The sequence below is a fragment of the Bos javanicus genome, chromosome 13 (genome assembly GCF_032452875.1).
Source record: "Bos javanicus breed banteng chromosome 13, ARS-OSU_banteng_1.0, whole genome shotgun sequence".
Classification (NCBI taxonomy): Eukaryota; Metazoa; Chordata; class Mammalia; order Artiodactyla; family Bovidae; genus Bos; species Bos javanicus.
This window is the reverse complement of record NC_083880.1, coordinates 70,912,851-70,936,797: the sequence shown is the minus strand read 5'-3', so window position 1 is coordinate 70,936,797 and position 23,947 is coordinate 70,912,851. Positions and strand designations below refer to the sequence as shown.

The 23,947-nt window shown below is 46.9% G+C and overlaps 1 protein-coding gene across 5 annotated transcripts in view; it reads left to right on the top strand.

The window, feature by feature from the left end:
- The window catches only part of PTPRT (protein tyrosine phosphatase receptor type T), a 594,083-nt gene that overhangs the window by 297,405 nt on the left and 272,731 nt on the right, over positions 1 to 23,947 (top strand). For all 5 annotated transcript variants that reach the window (XM_061437619.1, XM_061437621.1, XM_061437620.1 and 2 more), the window contains exons 4-5: positions 12,234 to 12,435; positions 13,793 to 13,895. In XM_061437619.1, the coding sequence (XP_061293603.1) occupies positions 12,234 to 12,435; positions 13,793 to 13,895 (305 nt within the window). The remainder of the gene's footprint in view (positions 1 to 12,233; positions 12,436 to 13,792; positions 13,896 to 23,947) is intronic.

Below are 23,947 nucleotides of genomic sequence, written 5' to 3'. Positions count from 1 at the left end.
ATAATGCCCTTTGCAGCAGCGTGGATAGACCTAGAGGTTGTCATACTGAGTGAAGTAAGTCAGACAGAAGAGAAACACTGTATGCCATCCCTTATATGTGGAATCTTAAGTGATACAAATGAACTCAAAAAACAGAAAGAGAATCACAGAGAATGAACTTACAGTTGCTGGGGAGAAGGGATAGTTAGGGAGTTTGGGATGGACATGCAGCCACTTCTGTATTTAAATGGATAACCAACAAGGACCTACTGTTTAGCACAAGGAACTCTACTCAGTGTTATGTGGCAGCCTGGATGGGAGGGGAATTTACGGAAGAATGGATGCGTGTATATGTATACCTTAGTCCCTTTGCTGTCCGCCTGAAACTGTCACAACTTTGTTCATCAGTAATATGTGTTAGTCACTCAGTCATGTCCAGTTCTTTGCGACCCCATAGACTATAGCCCACCAGGTTCTTCTGTCCATAGAATTCTCCAGGAAAGAATACTGAAGTGGGTTGTCATTCCCTTCTTCAGGGGATCTTCCCAACCCAGGGATCGAACCCAGGTCTCCCACATTGCAAGCAGATTCTTTACCATCTGAGCTACCAGGGAAGCTAATATCTCTGATGAGGTATCAGCTAATTAGCTATCAGTTCAGTTCACTTCAGTCGCTCAGTTGTGTCTGACTCTTTGCGACCCCATGGGCTGCAGCATGCCAGGCTTCCCTATCCATCACCAACTCCGTGAGCCTGCTCAAACTCATGTCCATTGAGTCGGTGATGCCATCCAACCATCTCATCCTGTCGTCCCTTTCTCCTCCTGCCTTCAATCTTTCCCAGCATCAAGGTCTTTTCCAATGAGTCAGTTCTTCACATCAGGTGGTCAAAGTATTGAAGTTTCAGCTTCAGCATCAGTCCTTCCAATGAATATTCAGGACTGATTTCCTTTATGATGGACTGGTTGGATCTCCTTGCAGTCCAAGGGACTCTCAAGAGTCTTCTCCAGCACCACAGTTCAAAAGCATCAATTCTTCAGCACTCAATTTTCTTTACACTCTAACTCTCACATCCATACATGACTACTGGGAAAACCAAAACATTGGTAGACAGACCTTTGTCAGCAAAGTAATGTCTCTGTTTTTTAATATGCTGTCTAGGTTGGTCATAGCTTTTCTTCCAAGGAGTAAGTGTCTTTTAATTTCATGGCTGCAGTCACCATCTGCAGTGATTTTGGAGCCCACCAAAATAAAGTCTGTCACTGTTTCCATTGTTTTCCCATCTATTTGCCATGAAGTGATGGGACTGGATGCCTTGATCTTAGTTTTTTGAATGTTGAATTTTAAGCCAGCCAGATAAGAGAAAGACTCTTTCATCAAGAGGCTCTTTAGTTCCTCTTCACTTTCAGCCATAATGGTGGTATCATCTGAGTATCTGAGGTTACTGGTATCTCTCCCTTCAGTGTTGATTCCAGCTTGTGCCTCATCTGGCCTGGCATTTCCATGATGTACTCTGCATATAAGTTAAATAAGCAAGGTGGCAATATACAGCCTTGACATACTCCTTTCCCGGTTTGGAACCAGTCTGTTCCATGTGCAGTTCTAACTGTTGCTTCTTGAAGGAGGCAGGTAAGGTGGTGTGGTATTCCCATCTCCTGAAGAATTTTCCATAGTTTGTTGTGATCCACACAGACAAAGGCTCTGGCATAATCAATAAAGCAGAAGAAGATGCTTTTTCTTGAATTCTCTTGCTTTTTTGATGACTCAGTGGATATTGGCAATTTGATCTCTGGTTCCTCTCCAGCCTGAACATTTGGAAGTTCACATTTCATGTACTGTTAAAGCCTAGCTTGGAGAATTTTGAGCATTACTTTGCTAGCGTATAATTAGCTATCAGAGCAGAGCAGATCAGATCAGTTGCTCTGTCGTGTCCGACTCTTTGCAACCCCATGAATCGCAGCACACCAGGCCTCCCTGTTCATCACCAACTCCCAGAGTTAACTCAGACTCACGTCCATCGAGTCAGTGATGCCATCCAGCCATCTCATCCTCTGTCGTCCCCTTCTCCTCTTGCCCCCAATCCTTCCCAGCATCAGTCTTTTCCAATGAGTCAACTCTTCGCATGAGGTGGCCAAAGTAATTAGCTATACCCAATACAAAATAAAAAGTTTTAAAAGAAAAAAAAATCACCAGGCATGAGAATCACTTGGAGAACTTGTTAAATGCAGATTCCTGGGTCCCAGACATTTTGATCAATAGGCCTGAGATGGGCTGCTGAATCTGCATTTCTAACAAGCCCCCTGGTGATGGCTGATGCTATTTTGTCTATGGACCAAAATTTTAGTAGCAGTATTCTTAAATACTGGTGTGATGCTATGTCCCTCGCCTTTAATGACTTGAAACTGCCCTCAAGATAAAACCCAAGCACTTGAAGATTCACATAAAGGCTTCTGTGACCTGACCTCAAAGCAGGACTGTCACAGATGGTTGCATGGGTTGTGTACTATACGACCAAGGAGATGAAACCCTCTACGTTACTTCCTATATCTGTCAGGAGGACTATGACTAGACATTAAGAAAGGCATATTTTTCCTTCTCACAAAGGTACTTTAAGCTCACTGAAGTGTACAGGGACTGAGGCTGAGGGGCAGTCACCATCTGCCCAGAGAAGGGCCTTTTTCCAGGTTGCACAAAAGCGACCATAGGCCAATAGCCATCCTGCCCAGGAGCGTCTCTCTGGCCTCCTCTTCCTTCCCCCTCCTCTGTCTCCCATCACTCCCCACACCCTCCTCACACCCCTGCATCTGTTTAACACCATCACACTCTATGAGGAAGACTGTGAGACACGAAAAGCCTCTAATACATGCTCCCAAGAACCACTTTCCCTTCCTTCAAAGCAGTAATCTACATATACCTTTACAACTCCTTGTGGTGGTCATGGCTGCCTCCCACACTGGACTGTACATTTCTGAAGACTCTCCAATTCTCAGCACCAGGCCAAATCCAGAGCTCAGTGAATATGTGGTGTAGATTCTATCCTGCAGCTACAGGGACCTCATAGGTACCAAACCCCAGCAGGCCACATTTTGTGGTGGTTTCTTAAACACTGTATTTTGAAATAATTTTAAATTTACCCAAAAAGTTGTGAAAAATAGTACTGAGAGTTCCTTACCTTTCACACTACTGCTCTGAATGTTAACATCTTCCCTAACTGTGGTATGTTTATCAAAACTGAGATTTCACATCTGTTCATTACTACTGACTGAACTTCGGGTTTTTCTGTGAGAGTTTCTTGGTCTTCTTTATCTATCTATATGATATTGACATTTTCAAAGAGTGATGATCAGTGCTCATTCTGGGCTAGTCTGATATTGTCTCATGAATGGATGGAGATTCTGGGGAGGAAGGCCATGGAGGTTGTGTATGATTCTCATCCCCTACAGGGAGCCCTCCATCTCAACATGACTTAACATTGGCAATGTTGACTTTAATCCCTTGGTTAAGCTCCTGTCTGCCTGATCCCTCTACTTTAAAGCTACTGTTTTTCCCCTTTCTATCATGAGTCAGTACGTCCAGCCCACACTCAAGGAGAGAGAAATTAGCCTCCACTTTCTGGAAGGAGAGATATCAAAGAACTTGTGGTCTGATTACATTTGGGGTGTCAGTTCAGTTCAGTCACTCAGTTGTGTCCGACTCTTTGTGACCCCATGAATTGCAGCACGCCAGGCCTCCCTGTCCATCACCAACTCCCGGAGATCACTCAAACTCATGTGCATCGAGTCAGTGATGCCATCCAACCATCTTATCCTCTGTCCTCCCCTTCTCCTCCTGCCCCCAATCCCTCCCAGCATCAGAGTCTTTTCCAATGAGTCAACTCTTCACATGAGGTGGCCAAAGTATTGGAGTTTCAGCTTTAGCATCAGTCCTTCCAAAGAACACCCAGGACTGATCTCCTTTAGGATGGACTGGTGGATCTCCTTGCAGTCCAAGGGATTCTCAAGAGTCTTCTCCAACACCACAGTTCAAAAGCATCAACTCTTCGGCACTAAGCTTTCTTCACAGTCCAACTCGCACATCCATACATTACCACTGGAAAAACCATAGCCTTGACTAGGTGGACCTTTGTTGGCAAAGTAATGTCTCTCCTTTTGAATATGCTATCTAGGTTGGTCATAACTTTCCTTCCAAGGAGTAAGCGTCTTTTAATTTCCTGGCTGCAGTCACCATCTGCAGTGATTTTGGAGCCCCCCAAAAATAAAGTCTGACACTGTTTCCACCGTTTTCCCATCTGTTTCCCATCAAGTGATGGGACCAGATGCCATGATCTTCGTTTTCTGAATGTTGAGCTTTAAGCCAACTTTTTCACTCTCCTCTTTCACTTTCATCAAGAGGCTTTTTAGTTCCTCTTGACTTTCTGCCATAAGGGTGGTGTTATCTGCATATCTGAGGTTATTGATATTTCTCCTGGCAATCTTGATTCCAGCTTGTGTTTCTTCCAGTCCAGCGTTTCTCATGATGTACTCTGCATATAAGTTAAATAATCAGGGTGACCATATACAGCCTTGACGTACTCCGTTTCCTATTTGGAACCAGTCTGTTGTTCCATGTCCAGTTCTAACTGTTGCTTCCTGACCTGCATACAGGTTTCTCAAGAGCAGGTCAGGTGGTCTGGTATTCCCATCTCTTTCAGAATTGTCCACAGTTATTGTGATCCACACAGTCAAAGGCTTTGGCATAGTCAATAAAGCAGAAATAGATGTTTTTCTGGAACTCTCTTGCTTTTTTGATGATCCAGCGGATGTTGGTAATTTGATCTCTGGTTCCTCTGCCTTTTCTAAAACCAGCTTGAACATCTGGAAGTTCACGGTTCACGTATTGTTGAAACTTGGCTTGGAGAATTTTGAGCATTACTTTACTAGCATGTGAGATGAGTGCAATTGTGTGGTAGTTTGAGTGTTCTTTGGCATTCCCTTTCTTTGGGATTGGAGTGAAAACTGACCTTTTATAGTCCTGTGGCCACTGCTGAGTTTTCCAAATTTGCTTGCATATTGAGTGAAGCACTTTCACAGCATATGGGGAGAGATAACTTCTAGTACAGGAGATGCAGGAGACATGGGTTTGATCTCTGGGTCAGGAAGATCCCCTAGAGAAGGAAATAGCAATCTGCTTCAGTATTCTTGCCTGGAAAACTCCATGGATAGAGGAACCTGGCCAGCTACAGTCCATGGGTTTGCAAAAAGTCGAACATGGCTGAGCCTGCACACAAGGATATTCATTGGGCTCCCTGATGGCTCAGTGGGTAAAGAGTCTACCCGCAATGCAGGAGACACAAGAGACTCAGATTCAATCCCTGGGTCAGGAAGATCTCCTGGACAAGGAAATGGCAACCCACTCTGGTATTCTTGCCTGAAAAATCCCATGGGTGGAGGAGCCTGGCGGGCTATGGTCCGAAGGGTCACAAAGAGTCGGACACGACTGAGTGACTAAGCACACACACAAGGCTGTGCAAATACTCCATTTCTCCTTGGTTTCACGCACCGTTAGAACTCCACAGTGAATCTTGCCTTCAGCAGCTGTCACCGTGATGTGCCAGTGGTGAGTTTCCACTTCCTTCCAGCAGGCTGTTCTAGGACACCTTTCTCTGGCACGTGCCACATTCACAGTTCTGCTTAATCGCCTTCATGCTTTAGGGCTCAGTTCCAGCATTCCCAGCTCTGGCTGCCCAATCAGATCTCCTGATACTACTGCTGCTAAGTCACTTCAGTCATTTCCGACTCTGTGCGACCCCATAGATGGCAGCCCACCAGGCTCCTCCGTCCCTGGGATTCTCCAGGCAAGAACACTGGAGTGGGTTGCCATTTCCTTCTCCAATGCATGAAAATGAAAAGTGAAAGTGAAGTCGCTCAGTCTTGTCTGACCCTCAGCGTCCCCATGGACTGCAGCCCACCAGGCTCCTCTGTCCATGGGATTTTCCAGGCAAGAATACTGGAGTGGGGTGCCATTGCCTTCTCCAATCAGATCTCCTGGAGAACTTTGAACATGTACTGATTGCCAGACTTTTGTCATCGAAACATTCGATTCAGATGGTGTGGGCTGAGTGCAGGCCTCGGTACGTTTTAAAGGTCCCAGAACATATGCTCTGGAGCCTGTGCTGAGGACCACTAGCCAGCCCAGTGCTCTTGCAGCTTCTCTGGGAGGCTGCCCCACTGTCTTTGACAGAACTGGTTACTCCCATAACTGTTCCCAAAGACCTCAGTTTCCTATGGTACCCACCAGTGCCTCTGTGGGTCTTCAAAGTCAAAAACTGGGTCTTAGCCAGTGTTTCCCAAGAGCCCAGAGCAGAGTCCAGCACAGAATGGGTTATTGGTGAGCATCTGTTGATGGAGAGAATGATACAATCACAATGGAAACAAAAGCAGGAACTGTCTGCAAGATGTGGCAAGTTCCTGCCCACCTTCAACTGAGTTAGAAACCCAGGAACACCAGTGCATGTGTCAGTCATAATCATTTTTTCCACTGTTACTCTGGTCCTCAGCTTTCTAGGAAAAACTAAAGTCTCATGGCCAAGAAGTCACTGGCACATATACTGCAGCCATCTGCGCTTTCACTGGGATCTTCAGAAGGGACTTGTTCACATTTTGCCTTGGAATTGTCAGTAAACCAAAGCATCAAGGCTTCACTTCTAACAAAAGGAGATTACCTTGAACTGACCTCCTTTGGTACGTTTGCCTTGGAAGTCACAAAGATGGCAAAGACCATGCCTGTAAACGCTTAGAGTAGAATGCTGTGACTGGTGTTCCAAATGAGTTTTATTTACAAAAACAGATGATGGGCCAAATTTGGCTTTCAGGCTTTACTTTTTCGGACTCTGGGCTTGAAGAAAAGGGAATCATCAATGAAATCATTGCAGGGTTCGTTATAAAAGTAGTGGTTCAGAGGAGACCCATGTGACTCTGGGAACGTCAAACAGGAGGACCTGAGAGTCAAGGAAGGTGCTCACGGCAACAGTCCTTTTAGGTGAGAGCTGAGGGTGAGGAGTCATTAACGAAGTGAAGGGAAGGAAAAAATCACCTGAACTGACAGAACAGCTGATGGAAAAGCCCTGAGGCCACAGAGACCAGGGCTCTTTTCCGACGCTGAAATAAGGCCTGGATGCAAGCTAGGAAGGCCAGAGGGGCGCGTGCATGCAGAGAGCTGGAGAACGACAGGTAAGGATGTGGTCCTATCCCCAAACCTGTGGGAAACTGTTGCTCTTTTGATTCTAAGGCAGAGGTCCCCAACCTCCAGGATCTATATCCTAGTGATGGTCTGAAGTGGAGCTGATACAATAATAATAGAAATAGGTGCAAGTGAAAGTCGCTCAGTTCAGTTCAGTCGCTCAGTCGTGTCCGACTCTGCGACCCCATGAAGTGCAGCACGCCAGGCCTCCCTGTCCATCACCAACTCCCGGAGTTCACCCAAACCCACGTCCATCGAGTCGGTGATGCCATCCAGCCATCTCATCCTCTGTCGTCCCCTTCTCCTCCTGCCTCCAATCCCTCCCAGCATCAGAGTCTTTTCCAATGAGTCAACCCTTCGCATGAGGTGGCCCAAGTACTGGAGTTTCAGCTTTAGCATCATTCCTTCCAAAGAACACCCAGAACTGATCTCCTTTAGAATGGACTGGTTGCAGTCCAAGGGATTCTCAAGAATCTTCTCCAACACCACATTTCAAAAGCATCAATTCTTCAGCGCTCAGCCTTCTTCACAGTCCAACTCTCACATCCATACATGACCACTGGAAAAACCATAGCCTTGACTAGGTGGACCTTTGTTGGCAAAATAATGTCTCTGCTTTTGAATATGCTATCTAGGTTGGTCATAACTTTCCTTCCAAGGAGTAAGCATCTTTTAATTTCCTGGCTGCAGTCACCATTTGCAGTGATTTTGGAGCCCCCGAAAAATAAAGTCTGACACTGTTTCCACTGTTTCCTCATATATTTCCCATGAAGTGATGGGACCAGATGCCATGATCTTCATTTTCTGAATGTTGAGCTTTAAGCCAACTTTTTCACTCTCCTCTTCATCGAGAGGCTTTTTAGTTCCTCTTCACTTTCTGCCATAAGGGTGGTGTCATCTGCATATCTGAGGTTATTGATATTTCTCCCGGCAATCTTGATTCCAGCTTGTGCTTCTTCCAGCCCAGCGTTTCCCATGATGTACTCTGCATATAAGTTAAATAATCAGGGTGACCATATACAGCCTTGACGTACTCCTTTTCCTATTTGGAACCAGTCTGTTGTTCCATGTCCAGTTCTAACTGTTGCTTCCTGACCTGCATATAGGTTTCTCAAGAGGCAGGTCAGGTGGTGTGGTATTCCCATTTCTTTCAGAATTGTCCACAGTTTATTGTGATCCACACAGTCAAAGGCTTTGGCATAGTCAATAAAGCAGAAATAGATGTTTTTCTGGAACTCTCTTGCTTTTTCGATGATCCAGCGGATGTTGGCCAATTTGATCTCTGGTTCCTCTGCCTTGAAAGTCACTCAGTGGTGTCCAGCTGTTTGCAACCCCATGGACTGTAGCCTGCCAGGTGCCTTCTGTCCATGGAATTCTTCAGACAATAACACTGGAATGGGTAGCCATTCCCTACTCCAAAGATCAAACCCAGGTCTCCTGCTTTGCAGGCAGATTCTTTACTGTTTTAACTACCAGGGAAGCCCAGTAAAAAAGGATGATTCAAGCATATTACATTTATTTTGCAATTGAAATAAGTGAAAGTGTTCGTCACTCAGTCGTGTCTGACTCTTTGCAACCCCATGGACTGTAGCCTGCCAGGCTCCTCTGTCCATAGGATTCTCCAGGCAAGAATACTGGAGTGGGTTCCCATTTCCTTCTCCAGGGGATCTTCCTGACCCAGGGATTGAACCCGGGTCTCCCACATTTCAGGCAGATTCTTTACTGTCTGAGCCACCAGGAAAGTGCACAATAAATTGGATGCCCTTGAACTGTCCCGAAACCATTCCGCCCCCTTACACCCAGTGTGTGGAAAAATTGTCTTCCACAAAACCGGTGCCTGGAGCCAAAAAGATTGGGGACCGCTGTTCTAAGGGGTGATGTGATTGAATTCTCTTTGGAAAGTTCTCACTCCAGCTTCTGTCAGGTATCCCACTGAGAGCACCCAGGCGTGAGAGACTAGGGTGGTCCAGAGCACTTTGTTGCAGCAGAACCCCGCGCCTGAAGCCCAGGGCTGATATGCAGCTCAGCCCTCTTTCCCCACCACTTCCTTCTTTTATGTTTGCTATTCTAACAAATCTTCCTCTCTCTCCACCTCCAAATGAGGAGTCACATTGCTGGATGCATTTTACAGTCCCAGCTCCATCCCATTCAATTTCTCTCACCTTCCTTCTTTCCCTCCCCAGCCTGATCCCCCACTAACTTCGTAAAACTTGCAAGTTAAATTTTTCAAAGACTGGTTCTGACAAAGCAGAGGGAATTAGATTTGGCGAAACCCTTCATAAAAAATTGAAGACACGCTATATTAACATACATTGATTTATTCATAGTGTTTCATTACAAGTAAGTGAGGATCCTGTAATACCAGGAAAGGTGAGGAGAGCAGGCGAGCACGGTATATTATATTGACAGCTTGGTGGAAATTGAGTCGCTTTTGGATTGAATTTGGAGCTCAGAAAAGGAATTGGCTAGTAAATAAGGCATGAGTTTTACCACCCAGTGTCTGTATATCAATGTAGTTGCCACCAGCCCAGGCAGGGGATGGGGGCTGAATTTCAACAGGATGCTCCAGCACCCCGGGGTTCACAGCCACGGGCAGAACTATTCGAACATCTGCCTCCTCCTTCCACCAGGAAAAACTGGATTCCAGCTGCACACAGCTCTCCAGTCAACACAGGATTTTTCTCCGTTCTCCCAAGCCTTCTCCCACCCTAGGTCTTTGCCCACTTAGTTTTCTCTGCCTAGAACCTAGAATGCTCCTTTCTCTGCTCTGACTCTGTATCATCCCCGGGTATTATTGATAGTTCAGTTTTCCCCTTAAGATACAGCCCTGAGCACTTTGTCTTAGTTTGACATTTCTCAGGAGCAGAGCCCGAGACAAGGATTTGAGCATGAACAGATTATTGAGAACTTTGGGAAACACTAAGAAGTGGGGAAGGAAAAGGAAGGTAGCCAAGGATGGGTGTGTTTTCCAGCCAGCTACCTATGGAGACACATGGCGTGACATCCCTCAAGGAAATCCCCAGGGATGCAGCAACAGTATCACAAGAGAGGAGCCAGGAATGTATGTTTCAACTTCCATCAGTCCAGTTTCTGGGGGTGTAAATTACTTGGCTTGCTTCTGGGAAGGGCTGAAGTGGGTGCAGTTATCGGAGAGAATGCTGTGACCAGGGGCCCCCTGGAACCTGAGGAGTGGGTGCCCTGCCAGCTTTGCTTGCAAAGTGCCTGAATGCTTCAATTCTGTGCATGGCTCCTCCTGGACTCACTGTGCTCCAGGCAAAATCTGGGCTCTCTCCTCAACCTGTGACATCAATTGCTATACTGCTGCTGCTTCGTAGCAGAGAGAGAGGTTACCTCTTTCTCCAGAATGGTTGGTGTCCTAACCAGAAAGAGCCAACTACTACTTTCTTTTAACTATTTATTTATTTGGCTGCATTGAGTCTAAGTTGCAACACGTGGGATCTTTAGTAGTGGCATGTGAACTCTTAGTTGGGGTCTGTGGGATATAGGTCCCTGAACCAGGGTTCAAACCTGGGCCCTCTGTATTGGAAGCATGGGGTGTTAAGCTCTGGACCACCATAGAATCCCAGCTGCTTATTTTTGAAGCAGAGTTGGTATGTTCCCTTTTCTGCCTGGCTTTGGCCTTCCTGACAAGCATGATACATTCCTGATGGAAGACAGTGATGCAAGGTGGCTGTGTAGTTAACTTACCTCATTCTGGAACAGAAGACCCTGAGGACAGGGCCTGACCGGTGTTCACTGCATTCATTTGCTAGGGCCTGGCCACACAGAGTGCACGTCCTAGAATATGGGAGTGTGCAGGGATTAGTTGTCATGGAGTAAGTGAGTGAGTGAATGAACGTATTCTTTGGTTACTTAAATTCGTTTTCAGGCCAGCAAGTGTGGTTTGAAATAAAAAACACAGGTTTCAGAGTCCAACAAATCTGGGTTTATCTTTGGTCAGAGATAGGACATGGGATAACCTCAACAAGGCCTGATCTATGGCCACACGTGATAGCCTCTTGAATCTCACACACATGATGTTGAGCAAAAGAAGCAGACACTGAAAAGTACAGCCTGTACAATTCCACTTATATAAAGTTCAAAGCCAGGCAGAGTTAGTCTGTGCTGTTAGAAGTCAGGGTAGCAGGGGAGGAGGGGGGGATCAGAAAGGAGATGTGAGGGGAAAACCTCGGGTCTGGTAATGTGTCTCTTGATTAGTTGCTGGTCACATGGTCCTGTGCAGTTAGTAAAACTTCATCCAGCTGTCTAGTTTTCTGAATATAAATTGTGCTCCAGTAAAACACTTTTAATGGAACGAACTAGATAAACCTGGGCTTCCCTGGTGACCCAGATGGTAAAGAATCCACCTGTAATGCAGGAGACCTGGGTTCGATCCCTGGGTTGGGAAGATCCCCTGGAGAAGGGAAAGGCAACCCACTCCAGTGTTCTGGCCTGGAGAATTCCATGGACTCTATACTCCATGGGGTCGAAAAAAGTTGGACATGACCGAGCAACTTTCACTATCGCCACATTGTCCAAAGTGGTGGCCCCAAGCAACACAGGGTCACCACACTTTTGAAATGTGGCTAGTTCAAGTGGAGATGTGCCATAGGGTAAAATATACACTCGATTTCTAAGACCTAATATGAATAATAGAGTAGAACATATTTCATTAAATTTTTATGTTGATTGCAGGTTTAAATAATAATGTTTTAGATCTGCTGAGTTTAACCAAATAGATTATGAAAATTAATTTTACTTTATGGTCTTCTTTATTTTTTCTGTAATGAGTGTGACCATTAGAAAATTGAGAGTTATGTATGTGGATTAAATTCTGTTTCTACTACACAGCAGTGCCCCAAAGCATGGACAGTGAAGTATTTGGAGGCTGGAATCATCTGTAAGGTGGATGGTAATGGCTAAACTCGTGACCATGCTCGCCTGCCTTCTGCTTCCCTCCCCTGATGCTCCTCCTGGTGAGCTCCACTCAGCTTCCTGGGCGAGGCACTGATTGGTTTGTTTGCTGGCTTCTTGCACAGATCAACTACAAGGCCGTGGGCTCATTGGACCCGAATGCTGACCTGTCCAGCCAGAGGGGCAAAGTGTTCAAGCTTCGGAATGAAACCCACCACCTCTTTGTGGGTCTGTACCCTGGAACCACCTACTCCTTCACCATCAAGGCCAGCACTGCAAAGGGCTTTGGGCCGCCTGTCACCACCAGGATCGCCACCAAAATTTCAGGTATCTGTCCTAGAAAGGGGAAAGGAAGAAAGGTGATGGTGTTGGTTTTTATCCACTCCTAATACACCTGGGAGTGGAAAGGGGCGGAGCCGACCATCACCGTGTGATCTTGGAGCAGCAAGGACAGTGCAGTCCCTCATCTATCACCACCGTCATCTCATGAAGAAAACCCCATCCAGGAGCTTCCTAAAATATAAAACATATATCACCTACACTAGACCAGAGGGAATGCTGAGTGATTTACTCAATAGTTTACCGAGCACACAGTTGCACCAAATAGTACATACGATTTCATTTGTAAAAATGTGATTCATTTTCAGGAGTATTCCTTTTGGCAGTGCAGGGCACAGCACGGGTTCTCATGTAACCTCCAATGAATGAGCGAATGAAAAAATAAGTGAATGCCCAGAGCCAGAGCGGCCCAAGATGTCACCTGCCCTCAGCTGTCAGGCCCCCTCCCCCGCCGGACAGCTTCAGAGCGGAATTATCTCAGACCTCTGTTTACATTCACACTGTTTCAGCATGCCCATGCACTTCTGGTCTGCATCCACACAGACTTTGCATAGACGCAGACCCCTGGTAGTTTTTGTAGCTTAACGTTTCCACACACCCTTAAACCATGAGCATCTTCCAAGTTGCTACACTGCTTTCATTACAATTATCTGTCAAGCGGATGGACGTAATTTAATTAAACCTTCCCCTGTGGTTGGATATATTTGGCGCCTCCATGTTTTTAATAAAATAATGCTTCAATGAACATGTTACCGAATAAAGTTTGATTTCTTGGCTTGGATTATGAATTTAGGATTAAATTCCAGAAATTGAAATACTGAATTAAAAGGAATGTAAGTTTAATAGCTCTTAGTACAAATGGCTAAATTACCTTCTCAGGGGATTAGGTTTAGTGATGTTCCTATCAGAAGAGAGGGTGTCCTGAAGGGAAAAAAAGAAAAGATCAGAGCAAAGTTCATCACTGCTGTAATTTGCATTCTATTTCTTTTTTATTTTAATTTTTTAAATTGTATTTGCATTTTAAATGTGTTTAAGGTTGACTTTACAGTCACACCTTTAAGTACTTATATTTCCTGCATTTATCTATGTGGTATGGAACTTTTTGATCCATGAAGGCTACCAGCCACATCATTGTTCCCCTCTCCAGACTCTTCTGCATCTTGAAGGAACCTACAGGAAGGTTGAAAGTCAGGGTCTTCTTTGCTGAAAGCCTCGGATGCCACGTGACTCATCCAGTGCTTCCCCAAATAGCTCCCTCCTAGGCAACCTGGGTGTCTTGTGGGAGGTGATGATGGGGTGGGGTTGGGACCTGTGCTCAGCTCCCTTCTCTCTGTTCTCTGTCCAGCTCCGTCAATGCCTGAATATGACACAGACACCCCACTGAATGAAACAGACACGACCATCACGGTGATGCTGAAGCCTGCTCAGTCTCGGGGAGCCCCTGTCAGGTGAGGAGGGGTCTTAACCTGACGTTTTCCATTTTCTTTCTCTTCACCATGCACACCTCCAGCTGAATCATGCCCCTGGCAATGCCTGTGGGCAAGACTGCCTAGGAGCAAGGCTTCCTGGAGGAAAAGGATCAGCAGCTTCAAGCCCAGTTCAGAGGGCCACTGAGCCAGGAGCCCTCTCTCCCCACCATGGGGCACTGGGACTGGCTTAGTGGGAAGGTGTGGATAGGGATCTGAAGAGGGCTGGGAGAGAACTTTCTGGAACAAGCCTATGGTAAATTTATTTAGTCAGGCTGGAGGCCCCGGGAACACAATATCCCAGCAACATGGCCTGTACACGCCCATCTGCCATTAACAGACATATAGACAGATGCACCAAATGATCAAAAGGACCTGCTCAGAAATTTCAAAGGAGGCACGACCTCAGCGCTAGTCCCGTTTATGGCCTTAGTGTTCCACAGGGGGCTTGAAGTCAGAGTCATACAAGTGTATCTATAGCCCAGGCAGCGAAGGCATCTCTGTAGCCAAGCTGACCCCAAGCAAGTCCATGGGCTTCTGGCTGTCAGGAAGGTGGGCACCTCTTTTATATAAGCTACCCTTTGTATCATGGTGGCCAGAAAGTTCATCTGGGTTTCCCATAAGATGTTACTGGCTTTTGCTCAGAGCTCAAGGGACTACAGACCCTTGAAGCCAAGCAGAGTGTTCGGTGGAACAGCTTTCAAATTGGCTCAGTTCAGTTCAGCAAGCATGCATGGAGTGTTTTATGTGCCAGGAATGGAGCAGAGTACAGGGGATGAAAGCAATCCGTTGATTCCTTCGTTCGACAAACATTTCTTGAGCTCTCTCTCGGTGCCAGGCACTGTTTAAGTGCTTGGAACATGCCTGTGAACTAGCTGCAAATTACTCCTGCTCTAAAGAAAGCTGGACTCTAGCTGGGGAGACAGAAACATGAAAACTTAGTTACAGTACAATTCAATTCATGCTTGTGGAGATGCACGTAGGCACTCAGAGGACAGAAGTCCCAGAGGAGGTGACAGTGAGATGTAACTTTGTTGTTCAATCACTAAGTCATGTCTGATTCTTTGTGACCCCAAGAACTGCAGCATGCTAGGCCTTCCTTTCCTACACTTTCTCCCGGAGTTTGGTCAAACTCATGTCCATCGAGTTGGTGATGCCACCCAAGCATCTCATCCTCTGTTGTCCCCTTCTCCTCCTGCCCTCAATCTTTCCCGGCATCAGGGTCTTTTCCAGTGAGTAGGCTCTTTGTGTCAGGTGGCCAAAGGATTGGAACTTTAAGAGATATATCTTAAATGTTGTATGAGATTTAAGCGCAGTAAGATGGTCCAGCATGAGCAAAGGCATGGAGTCAAGAGGGAGCCTGATGTCATGGGGAGTGACCAGGAGCAGTTATATTTGCTGTAGCATAGAGGTCGAGGCAGGAGCTGGGAGCTACTAGAGGGGGCACTGGAAAGCCACGGAATAGCCACATTCAGAATCTCTTGTATGATACTGGAGACTGGGAGATCAGCCAAGAGGAGGCTATGGAGATGGTCTAGTTACCTGTTTTCCACCCTGGTCCTACTCCAGAAATTATGGACAGTGGAGCAAATAGAATCATTTGCCAGCAATTTGAATTTTCTGCCTGTTCTGTAGACTTTGAACAGTGTCTATGCTAAGTCAGGTGAGTCTTCAGGCCATCAAACAGGTATGTGTAGCATTTGTGAGAGTATAATTTTTGCCTTATATTCCACACATCAGTTGTTCCAGGACTGTCCTAGCTGTGATGAACCAGAGTAGATGGTGGCTTTTTAACATCAGATAAGGATTATCATACTGTTACTGTAGATTACTGAACTGCTGTGTTTCTTCCTGTTATTCTCAAGCAACATTGTGACTATTTTTCCCCTATGCACTAACATTGGACTTCCCTGGTGGCTCAGATGGTAACAAATCAATCTGCAATGCAGGAGACCTGGGTTCAATCCCTGGGTCAGGAAGATCTCTTGGAGAAGGAAATGGCAACCCACTCCAGTATTCTTACCTAGAGAATTCCATAGACAGAGGAGCCTGGTGGGCTTCAGTCCATGGGGTTGCAAAGAGTCGGATGTGACAGAGAGACTAACACCTTCACTCTCATGCACTGAGATATCACTAAACTTTAGTTCAGTCGCTCAGTCGTGTCCGACTCTTCACGACCCCATGAATTGCAGCACGCCAGGCCTCCCTGTCCATCACCAACTCCCGGAGTTCACTCAAACTCACGTCCGTCGAGTCGGTGATGCCATCCAGCCATCTCATCCTCTGTCGTCCCCTTTTCCTCCTGCTCCCAATCCCTCCCAGCATCAGAGTCTTTTCCAATGAGTCAACTCTTCGCATGAGGTGGCCAAAGTACTGGAGTTTCAACTTTAGCATCATTCCTTCCAAAGAACACCCAGAACTGATCTCCTTTAGAATGGACTGGTTGGATCTCCTTGCAGTCCAAGGGACTCTCAAGAGTCTTCTCCAGCACCACAGTTCAAAAGCATCAATTCTTTGGCACTCAGCTTTCTTTATAGTCCCAACTCTCACATCCATACATGACTACTGGAAAAACCATGGCCTTGACTAGACAGACCTTTGTTGGCAAAGTAATGTCTCTGCTTTTGAATATAACTAAACTGGTTCACCCAAAAAATTAGGATGAACCTCATTGGTTCATTGATCCCTAATGTGGGACCATTCATGTGCTAAGTCACTTCAGTCGTGTCCAACTGTTTGCACGCTTATGGACCATGGACCAGGCTCTTCTGTCCATGGGCTTCTCCAGGCAAGCATACTAGAGTAGGTTCTAGTATCTTTGCGATCTCCAGGGGATCTTTGCGACCCAGGGATTGAACCCACATCTCTTACGTCTCCTATTTTGCAGGCAGAGCTTTACCATTGAGCTACTGGGGAAGCCCTTGAGAGCCCACATTTTCAAGTTGAAAGAGCTGGCTAACTTCCATTTGATGAGCACACACTGGCTGTGTGCCCGTCACTATACATAAACTGTCTGCCTCCTCACAGCACTGCAGTTGTAGCTTCCCCATTTCGCAGATATGGAAACTGAGATACACAGAAACTAAGAGCATTGACCCAGCCGTGAAACATGTAAGTGCTGCAGGCAGCCTTCAAACCCAGTCAGCCACCCCTAAGCCAACACTCAGTCAGTCTGGCCATACCAACTCCCTAGGAGAAAAGTCATACGTGATGTATTTTAGTGACATTTCCATTGGAAAAAAAATTAAAATAAATGTCACTGCTCAGAGGGCAATGCCTGGTGTCTGGAAAAGTCTGGCCGCTTTTCTTCTTAAGCTGTAGATCACTGAGGGTGGCTCAACACTCATTTTCTGGAATTATTTTCAGACTCTTGCTTGGGCATTTGCCAAGAAGGGAAGAGACTAATCAGTGCCATCAGCGAGGCTTTCAGGACAACCGTGGTGACAGCAGAAGCGGTATCACATAGAAGTCAGCTACCTTAATCCTGTGTCACCTTGAACTCTGGGCACTAGAATGCCCCTGTGGGAGGCGGTCGACCATTAAGTCATTTAACAAATATTTTTTGAGCAGGAACTGAGCTAAGCCCTGAAGATATAGCAGGGAACAAGACAGACATATACCTGTCCTCTAGAATCTTTGTTGCTGTTCAGTCACCAAGTCATGTCTGACTCTTGCGACCCCATGGACTGCAGCACACCATGCTTCCCTCTCCTTCAACATCTCCTGGAATTTGCTCAGACTCATGTCCATTGAGTCAGTGATGCCATCCAGCCATCTCATCTCCTGTCACTCCCTTTTCCTCCCACCCTCAATTTCTCCCAGCATCAGGGTCTTTCCCAGTGAGTCAGTTCTTCACATCAGGTGGCCAAAGTATTGGAGCTTCAGCTTCAGCATCAGTCCTTCCAATGAATATTCAGGACTGATTTCCTTTAGGATGGACTGGTTTGATCTTCTTGCTGTCCAAGGGACTTTCAAGATTCTCCTCTCGAACCACAATTCAAAAGCATCAGTTCTTTGCACTCAGCCTTCTTTATGGCCCAGCTTTCATATCTGTACATGACTACTGGAAAAACCATAGCGTTGACCAGATGGACTTTTGTCGGCAAAGTGATATCTCAACTTTTTAATACACTGCCTAGGTTTGTCATAGCTTGAGTCTTACCATCCGTTGAATATGCATGTGAATGGGGCAGGGAGGCATTGAGGAAGAAAGGAAACAGAATAACGAAACCAGCAAAGCAAGATAACTTGAAGCCAGTAAGGACAGTGACTGTATTGGTTGACAGAAGGAATAGTCAGGCTGGAGAGATGAGCACAAACCAGGCAAGTGGACCAGCATGGAGTCCTGCAGGCTAGGAGAAGCAGGAGCCTTGAGAAAACAGCCAAGAAAGTCTGTGACCCCTGGACACAAAGAGCTCTCTAGATGCATTGGGTCAAGGATGCCCAGAATCATGTTTTATATTAATAGCTAATAGTGCCTATAATTCCGTCATAGCATCTGATTGTCACTTAGCCAGTGAGTAAGCTGTGTGGGAAATGCCATCTCCATTTCAGAGGGGAAGCTAAAGACTAAGATATTAAGTGACTGGCCCAAGGTCAGGGACCTAGCTTCCTGCCTCTGAGTTCGTTGCTCCACCAGGAAGTTCTGAGTTTTCCCCCTAGCTGGGATGTCAGGTGATGACAGGGTGACCTTCTGGTGGGGTTGCTGTGGAGTGAACCTCCACCAACTAGGGAGTGAGGGGTGGACAAGACAGTTCTGATTGTGTGCAGTAATTGATGAAGCCCGGCATGACTCTGAGTGGAGAGCCTTCCTGTTCTCCAGCAGACTCATACCTGAGCCTCAGCCTCCAGGCGACCCCCAGGTAGGCTGTTCTTCCTCCTTCTGCCAGTGATGCTCTGATCCTGGCTGAGCCAAACTCCAGCCCCTGGTAAACTGCCTGCTGCCCTGTGCGTGAACCCATACAGCTCTGACTCTGTCTGATAGGACTGAGCGTGGCAGGGTAGGGGGCGCGGATTGGGAAAGGAAGGATTGCCACTGGGGGCTCCTGCACCCTCATCCCTCCAGCCAAACCACCTTGGCAGCCTTGGCCTATTTTTCTAACATTCCGCAATGGAGATTTATTGCTTTTGCATTGCTTTCCCCAGGCCTTCAAAGATTTATTGGTTTTTAAGTGACAGAATCCCAGAATTGCTTAAAAGATCAATCAAATAGTGACTAGAATCTAATATTCAGCTCCAGCTCGCACACGCCGAGCCTTCTTCCCTCACGCCCTGCCTGTCGTGCTGATGTATCTGTAGTAACCTTCATGAGAAAGTAACTTGGCCGTGAATTAATCACCCATAATGCAGTCCTGGAAGGGATGCCCAGGGCTGAGCCCCCGGTTCTGGAGCAGACCCTCCTCTGGATCCCCAGCTGGCTTCCTGAGAGCTGTCCTCCACACTCTCACCCTCCACTGTCTCCTTCCTGTCCCATCACTCACTGGGACCCACCCACTCAGCTTCTGCATCAGTTTTTTTTGGAACTTCTTTACCGGGGATCGAACCCATACACCCACTGCAGTGGAAGCATGGAGTCTTAGCCACTGGCCTGCCAGGAATCAGCTTCGGGATTAGCTCTTTCTCCTCCCTCTGCCACTGTCCACCCTGCTCTCCTGACCTGCCAGGGCGGCTTTCTGGTCTGCCTGTCATAAGTTCCTCTTCCTTCAGTCGTCCCCCACAGGGTTTTTGAACTGATCCTTTAGAAGCACAAATTTCCTGCTTAAAATTCTTAAATGGGTCACTGGCTTCCTACTGCATTAAGTTCAAGCTTCTTAGTACAGAATTCAAGACCCATCCAAATCTGTTTCTAACCTTTTCTGGCTGTTTCCTCTTACTCTGTCCCTTTAATGGGCTTTGCTCAGCCATGCCATGCATGCTTCCTTCATCATTCTTTCATGAGCTTTTAATTATGTTATACATTTGCTTGTATATTTTATTTGGTTTACTTGCTTACATGCCCCCTCACTAGACTGTGAGCTCCAGGAAGCCGAGAAGTTTGACACTAATAGATCCCTTCTTGGAACAGGGTCTCACTTTAGTAGATACTCCAAAAAAGAGAGAGAGGGAGAAAAAGAGAGAAAGGAAGGATTGGGAGGGTGGGGTACGGATAAAGAGAGAGACAGAGAAAGAAAGAAAGGAAGGTTAAATTCAGCAACTCGGGTGGTAGCTGGCAGAGGCAGGCTATTGGAACAGTGGAGATGCACTTTACAGGCCCTGCTTTTACCTGTCTCCTGTGTGTGAGGGCACAGTCCAGAGCAACTGCCTGTGATGACGCAGATGCCCTGCGTTTACTGTCTGATAGACACCACTAGCTACACGTGACTGTTAAGCACTTGAAATAGGACTAGTGAAACCAAGGAACTGATTTTTTTAAATTTTATTTGAATTAAAGAGTCATATATGCTAGCATTTGGACGTGCCACTCTATAGGGAAGACAAACAGAAACAGAAAAAGTCCAGATGAGCCTGTGTATCTGGTCAGTGGTTTCCATGAGAGTTCAGAGCAGAGCCTTCCATCATTGGCTCCGTGAGCTCAGTTGAGAAGAGGGCTTCCTGGAGGCTGTGTTGCCTGAGAACTGCCAGACGAGGGGGAACTTGACTCAGGAGGAATGGTGTGTACAGGAGCTGAGGTAGAGCAGATGCATGTTAGGTTCAGGGAATGTTGGGCCAGGGCACAGAGATGGGAATGAGGCAGAGAAGTGGGCAAGAGCCAGGTAAGGTCTTCATTCGGGGTTTAGACTTTGTCTTGAAGGGTATGGGGAGCACTGGCAGGAAGATGCTCACGTTTTTGTCCTTCTCTAAGCAGTCAAGCCCTTGTCTGTTCCATTCTCTCTGCCGATCATGGCATCCCACCTCCCCAACACCCGGGTCAGATCTGCCGCATCCAGGACCATCTCGCATCCTGCTGCAGGATGTACCAGCCCCACCTTGGGTTCGCATGCTGCCGGGCCCCTCCTCGGTCAGGGACTTGCATTTTCAGTCTTTACCAGCCTGTGACCTCTTTGGGGGCAGAAACTGGGTCCCACAGGCTCAGACCTGAGATCTCGTGCTCTTGCTACCACAGCTGACATCCCAGATGGAGACACTGGTGCAGCAGAAGCTCCTGGAATCAGATCCCCTCATGCGATTGACTTATTTCATGGCTTAGGGTCAGATTCTGAATTTCTCTGATTCAAGCTGCTTGTTGATAAAATGAGAATACCCATATCACAGATTGTTTTAAAGGTCAAATAAGCTAAAGTGCATAAAGTGCCAATCGTAGTTGTTCAGTTTGCTCCTGAGGTTGACCCAGCTGTTGAGACAAGTGGTGGCTGCCTGCCCTGGGTTGGCCATAGCAGGATTATTCTTTGAGCCCTGCTACAGTCGATGCCTGGGTGCCCTCTAACACTATGTATGATTCACTGCAGGCTTGTGCTGGTGGCCTGTGGCATGTCAGGGAGCGTGCAGTGGTCTCCAGAGGTGTCACAAAATCCTCAAAATGATTCTCAAAAATGGATTCTCAGTTTTGAGTGCCTTTCAGAAACACCAAATCAATCAGACAGGGCTAGGAGGTCTCAACTACTGAAGGGCCAGCAAAACGAGGGCCGAGAGCAATGCCCCCAGCTTGGAGGAGAGGCCGCTCAGTGTTGTGAAATCAAAGCAAACAGGTCCACAGCCCCCTCAGGCAGGGGTGTGGGGGCTCCCTGAGCTGAAAAGTGCAAGTGCTAGTCGCTCAGCTCTGACTTTTTTCAACCCCATGGATTGTAGCCACCAGGCTTCTCTGTCCATGGAATTCTCCAGGCAAAAGTACTGGAGTATTCTTGCCATTTCCTTCTCCAGGGTATCTTCCCGGCCCAGGGATCAAACCCATGTCTCCCTCATCACAGGCAGATTCTTTACCATCTGAGCCACCAGGGAAGCATGAGAAGAGACCTTATAAATACTAGGACCAGAGTGGGGACACAGAGTCAAAAACCGTACAGGAGAGATGAGACCAGATCCTGGGAGATGAATGGGGTTTATCTGTTAACTCATCTGTTTATCAGTTCATCAACTAATTAAGCAATAACCACCTACTTTGAATTTCAACAAAAAACCACATGCCAGACCCTGTGCTGAGCACCAGAGACCCAGAAATGAGCGAAACAGGCCCACCAACTGCTGACATCCTAAGGGCAGATACAACTCTGAACTAACAGTGCCACTGACACTCACAACAGACTGTTACCAGCTGTAGCTGAGTCTTACAGGGTCCATGTCACCTCACCATCCCTTCTCTGATTTCAGCCGTCTGAGCTGGGTAGTTCCACGCAGAGTTATAGGATCCCATCTCCAGCATCAACACCCACCCTTTGTTGACATCCTTTTGCCACAGTTCCTTCTCCAGAGTCCCATGTATCTGGTTTAGCCGGAGCAAGCAGGTTCAGCTCAGGAATGCAAGTGATTTAATGTTACTGATGCCTCATGCTACAACTTCTGAAGTTCTGTGCTCCTTAGAGCTCGGTAACAAGAGAAGCCACCTCAATGAGAAGCCCATGCAGTGTAACTAGAAAGACCCAGTGCAGCCAGAACAATAAAAAATGAAGGTGATGGAGATACAGTTGTTGAGGAGGTAGAATGGGTGAGCCTTGGCGATGACTTCTCTCTGGGGCAGGGGACAGGTATGAGGAAGAAGACGCTGTCCAGGATGGCTCCCAGGTTTCTGGATTGGTTAAATAGATGGATCATGGTGCCATCCTCTGAGCCGAGGAACACAGAGGAAGGGAAAGGTCTGTGAGGGACCTGAATGGGGGAGTCAGAAACCACTTGGGCAAGGACAGGCTGGGACCTGAGGCATGGTCCAGGCAACCTTGGAGGGGCCTGGACCAATTGGGAGCTTCTGGGGGACCTCCTCCAAGGTCACTGGGACTTGTGGCTCACTTTCCTGGGCTACTTGAGGCATAGTGCCCAGAGGGTAGGGCTGTAGCTTGGAAGGTCAGAAGTATGTCACACTGAATACTGGAGCCAGTGTAATGTGGCCAGTGGCTTCTAAGGTCATTGCAGGTTCTCTTCACTGCCTGATGAAAACCCATAATCCAGCTGCCTTTGACAGGTACAGCTCCTTAAGACTAGAGATTCTGAAATACACACTGATGAGCTACAGGGTGAACAGGAGTTCCAGCCAGCTTTTAAAGAAAGAAGAAGGTTTATTGAGAAGTAAAGGAAACAACTGCCAAATTTCCTCTAGGATTCCTTTAATAACTGTGAAGCCCAGAGTGGGATCATGTGAAGCAACCACAGGAGGGTTTTGCCAGTCTATGGAGCTGCAGCGAGCAACATTGGCATCATTACCATCTGATTCTCAGATACCAGCATGCAATGGCATCCTATTAGGGAGGGGAAATGAAAATTTGGAGGATTTATTAACATGGGGCAGCCTGAGGAGTTCACAAGTCCCTGTCCACGTTGGTAGAGATGAGAAACCACAGTTACATTTAGAAGCTCTTTCTCTAAACATCATTTGGTTCACTGAGTTCCCTGCTCTCTGGGCCACCTCCACCAGGGCCTGGAGATGAGGAGTCCTACGTACGATGTGGGGGGATGGGAAAGAAGCATTCCCCCCAAAGCTGTGAGATTGAGTTCTGCACATAATACCACTTGTTGTCAAGTCTCACAGCCTGCTGGGATTTCATCACACCAGATTGGGAAAGAGCAGGAGCCACATACAAGAAGCAGCGACCAGAAATAAGGAAAAATGGGATAAATGCTGCTGCAGAGCTATTTCCGATGGGGCCGCCCCACACTCTGAATATGACGGCTAATGGAACATGGAACTGTGATTAAAGAGACTTGTAGCAACTTCTAGGGAAACCGCCAAGGAGGCTCCGAGTGTAACCCAGAGCTGCACTCAGAACAGTCATCCAGGAAAACAAAAGGCACAAAAAGGTGCAACTCGAAGAGCAGAGGTGGGTTTGCGTTTGCCTTAGCACTTCCTGATTGCATCGCAGCTCTTCTTTGATCAGCTCCTCCCCTGCCCA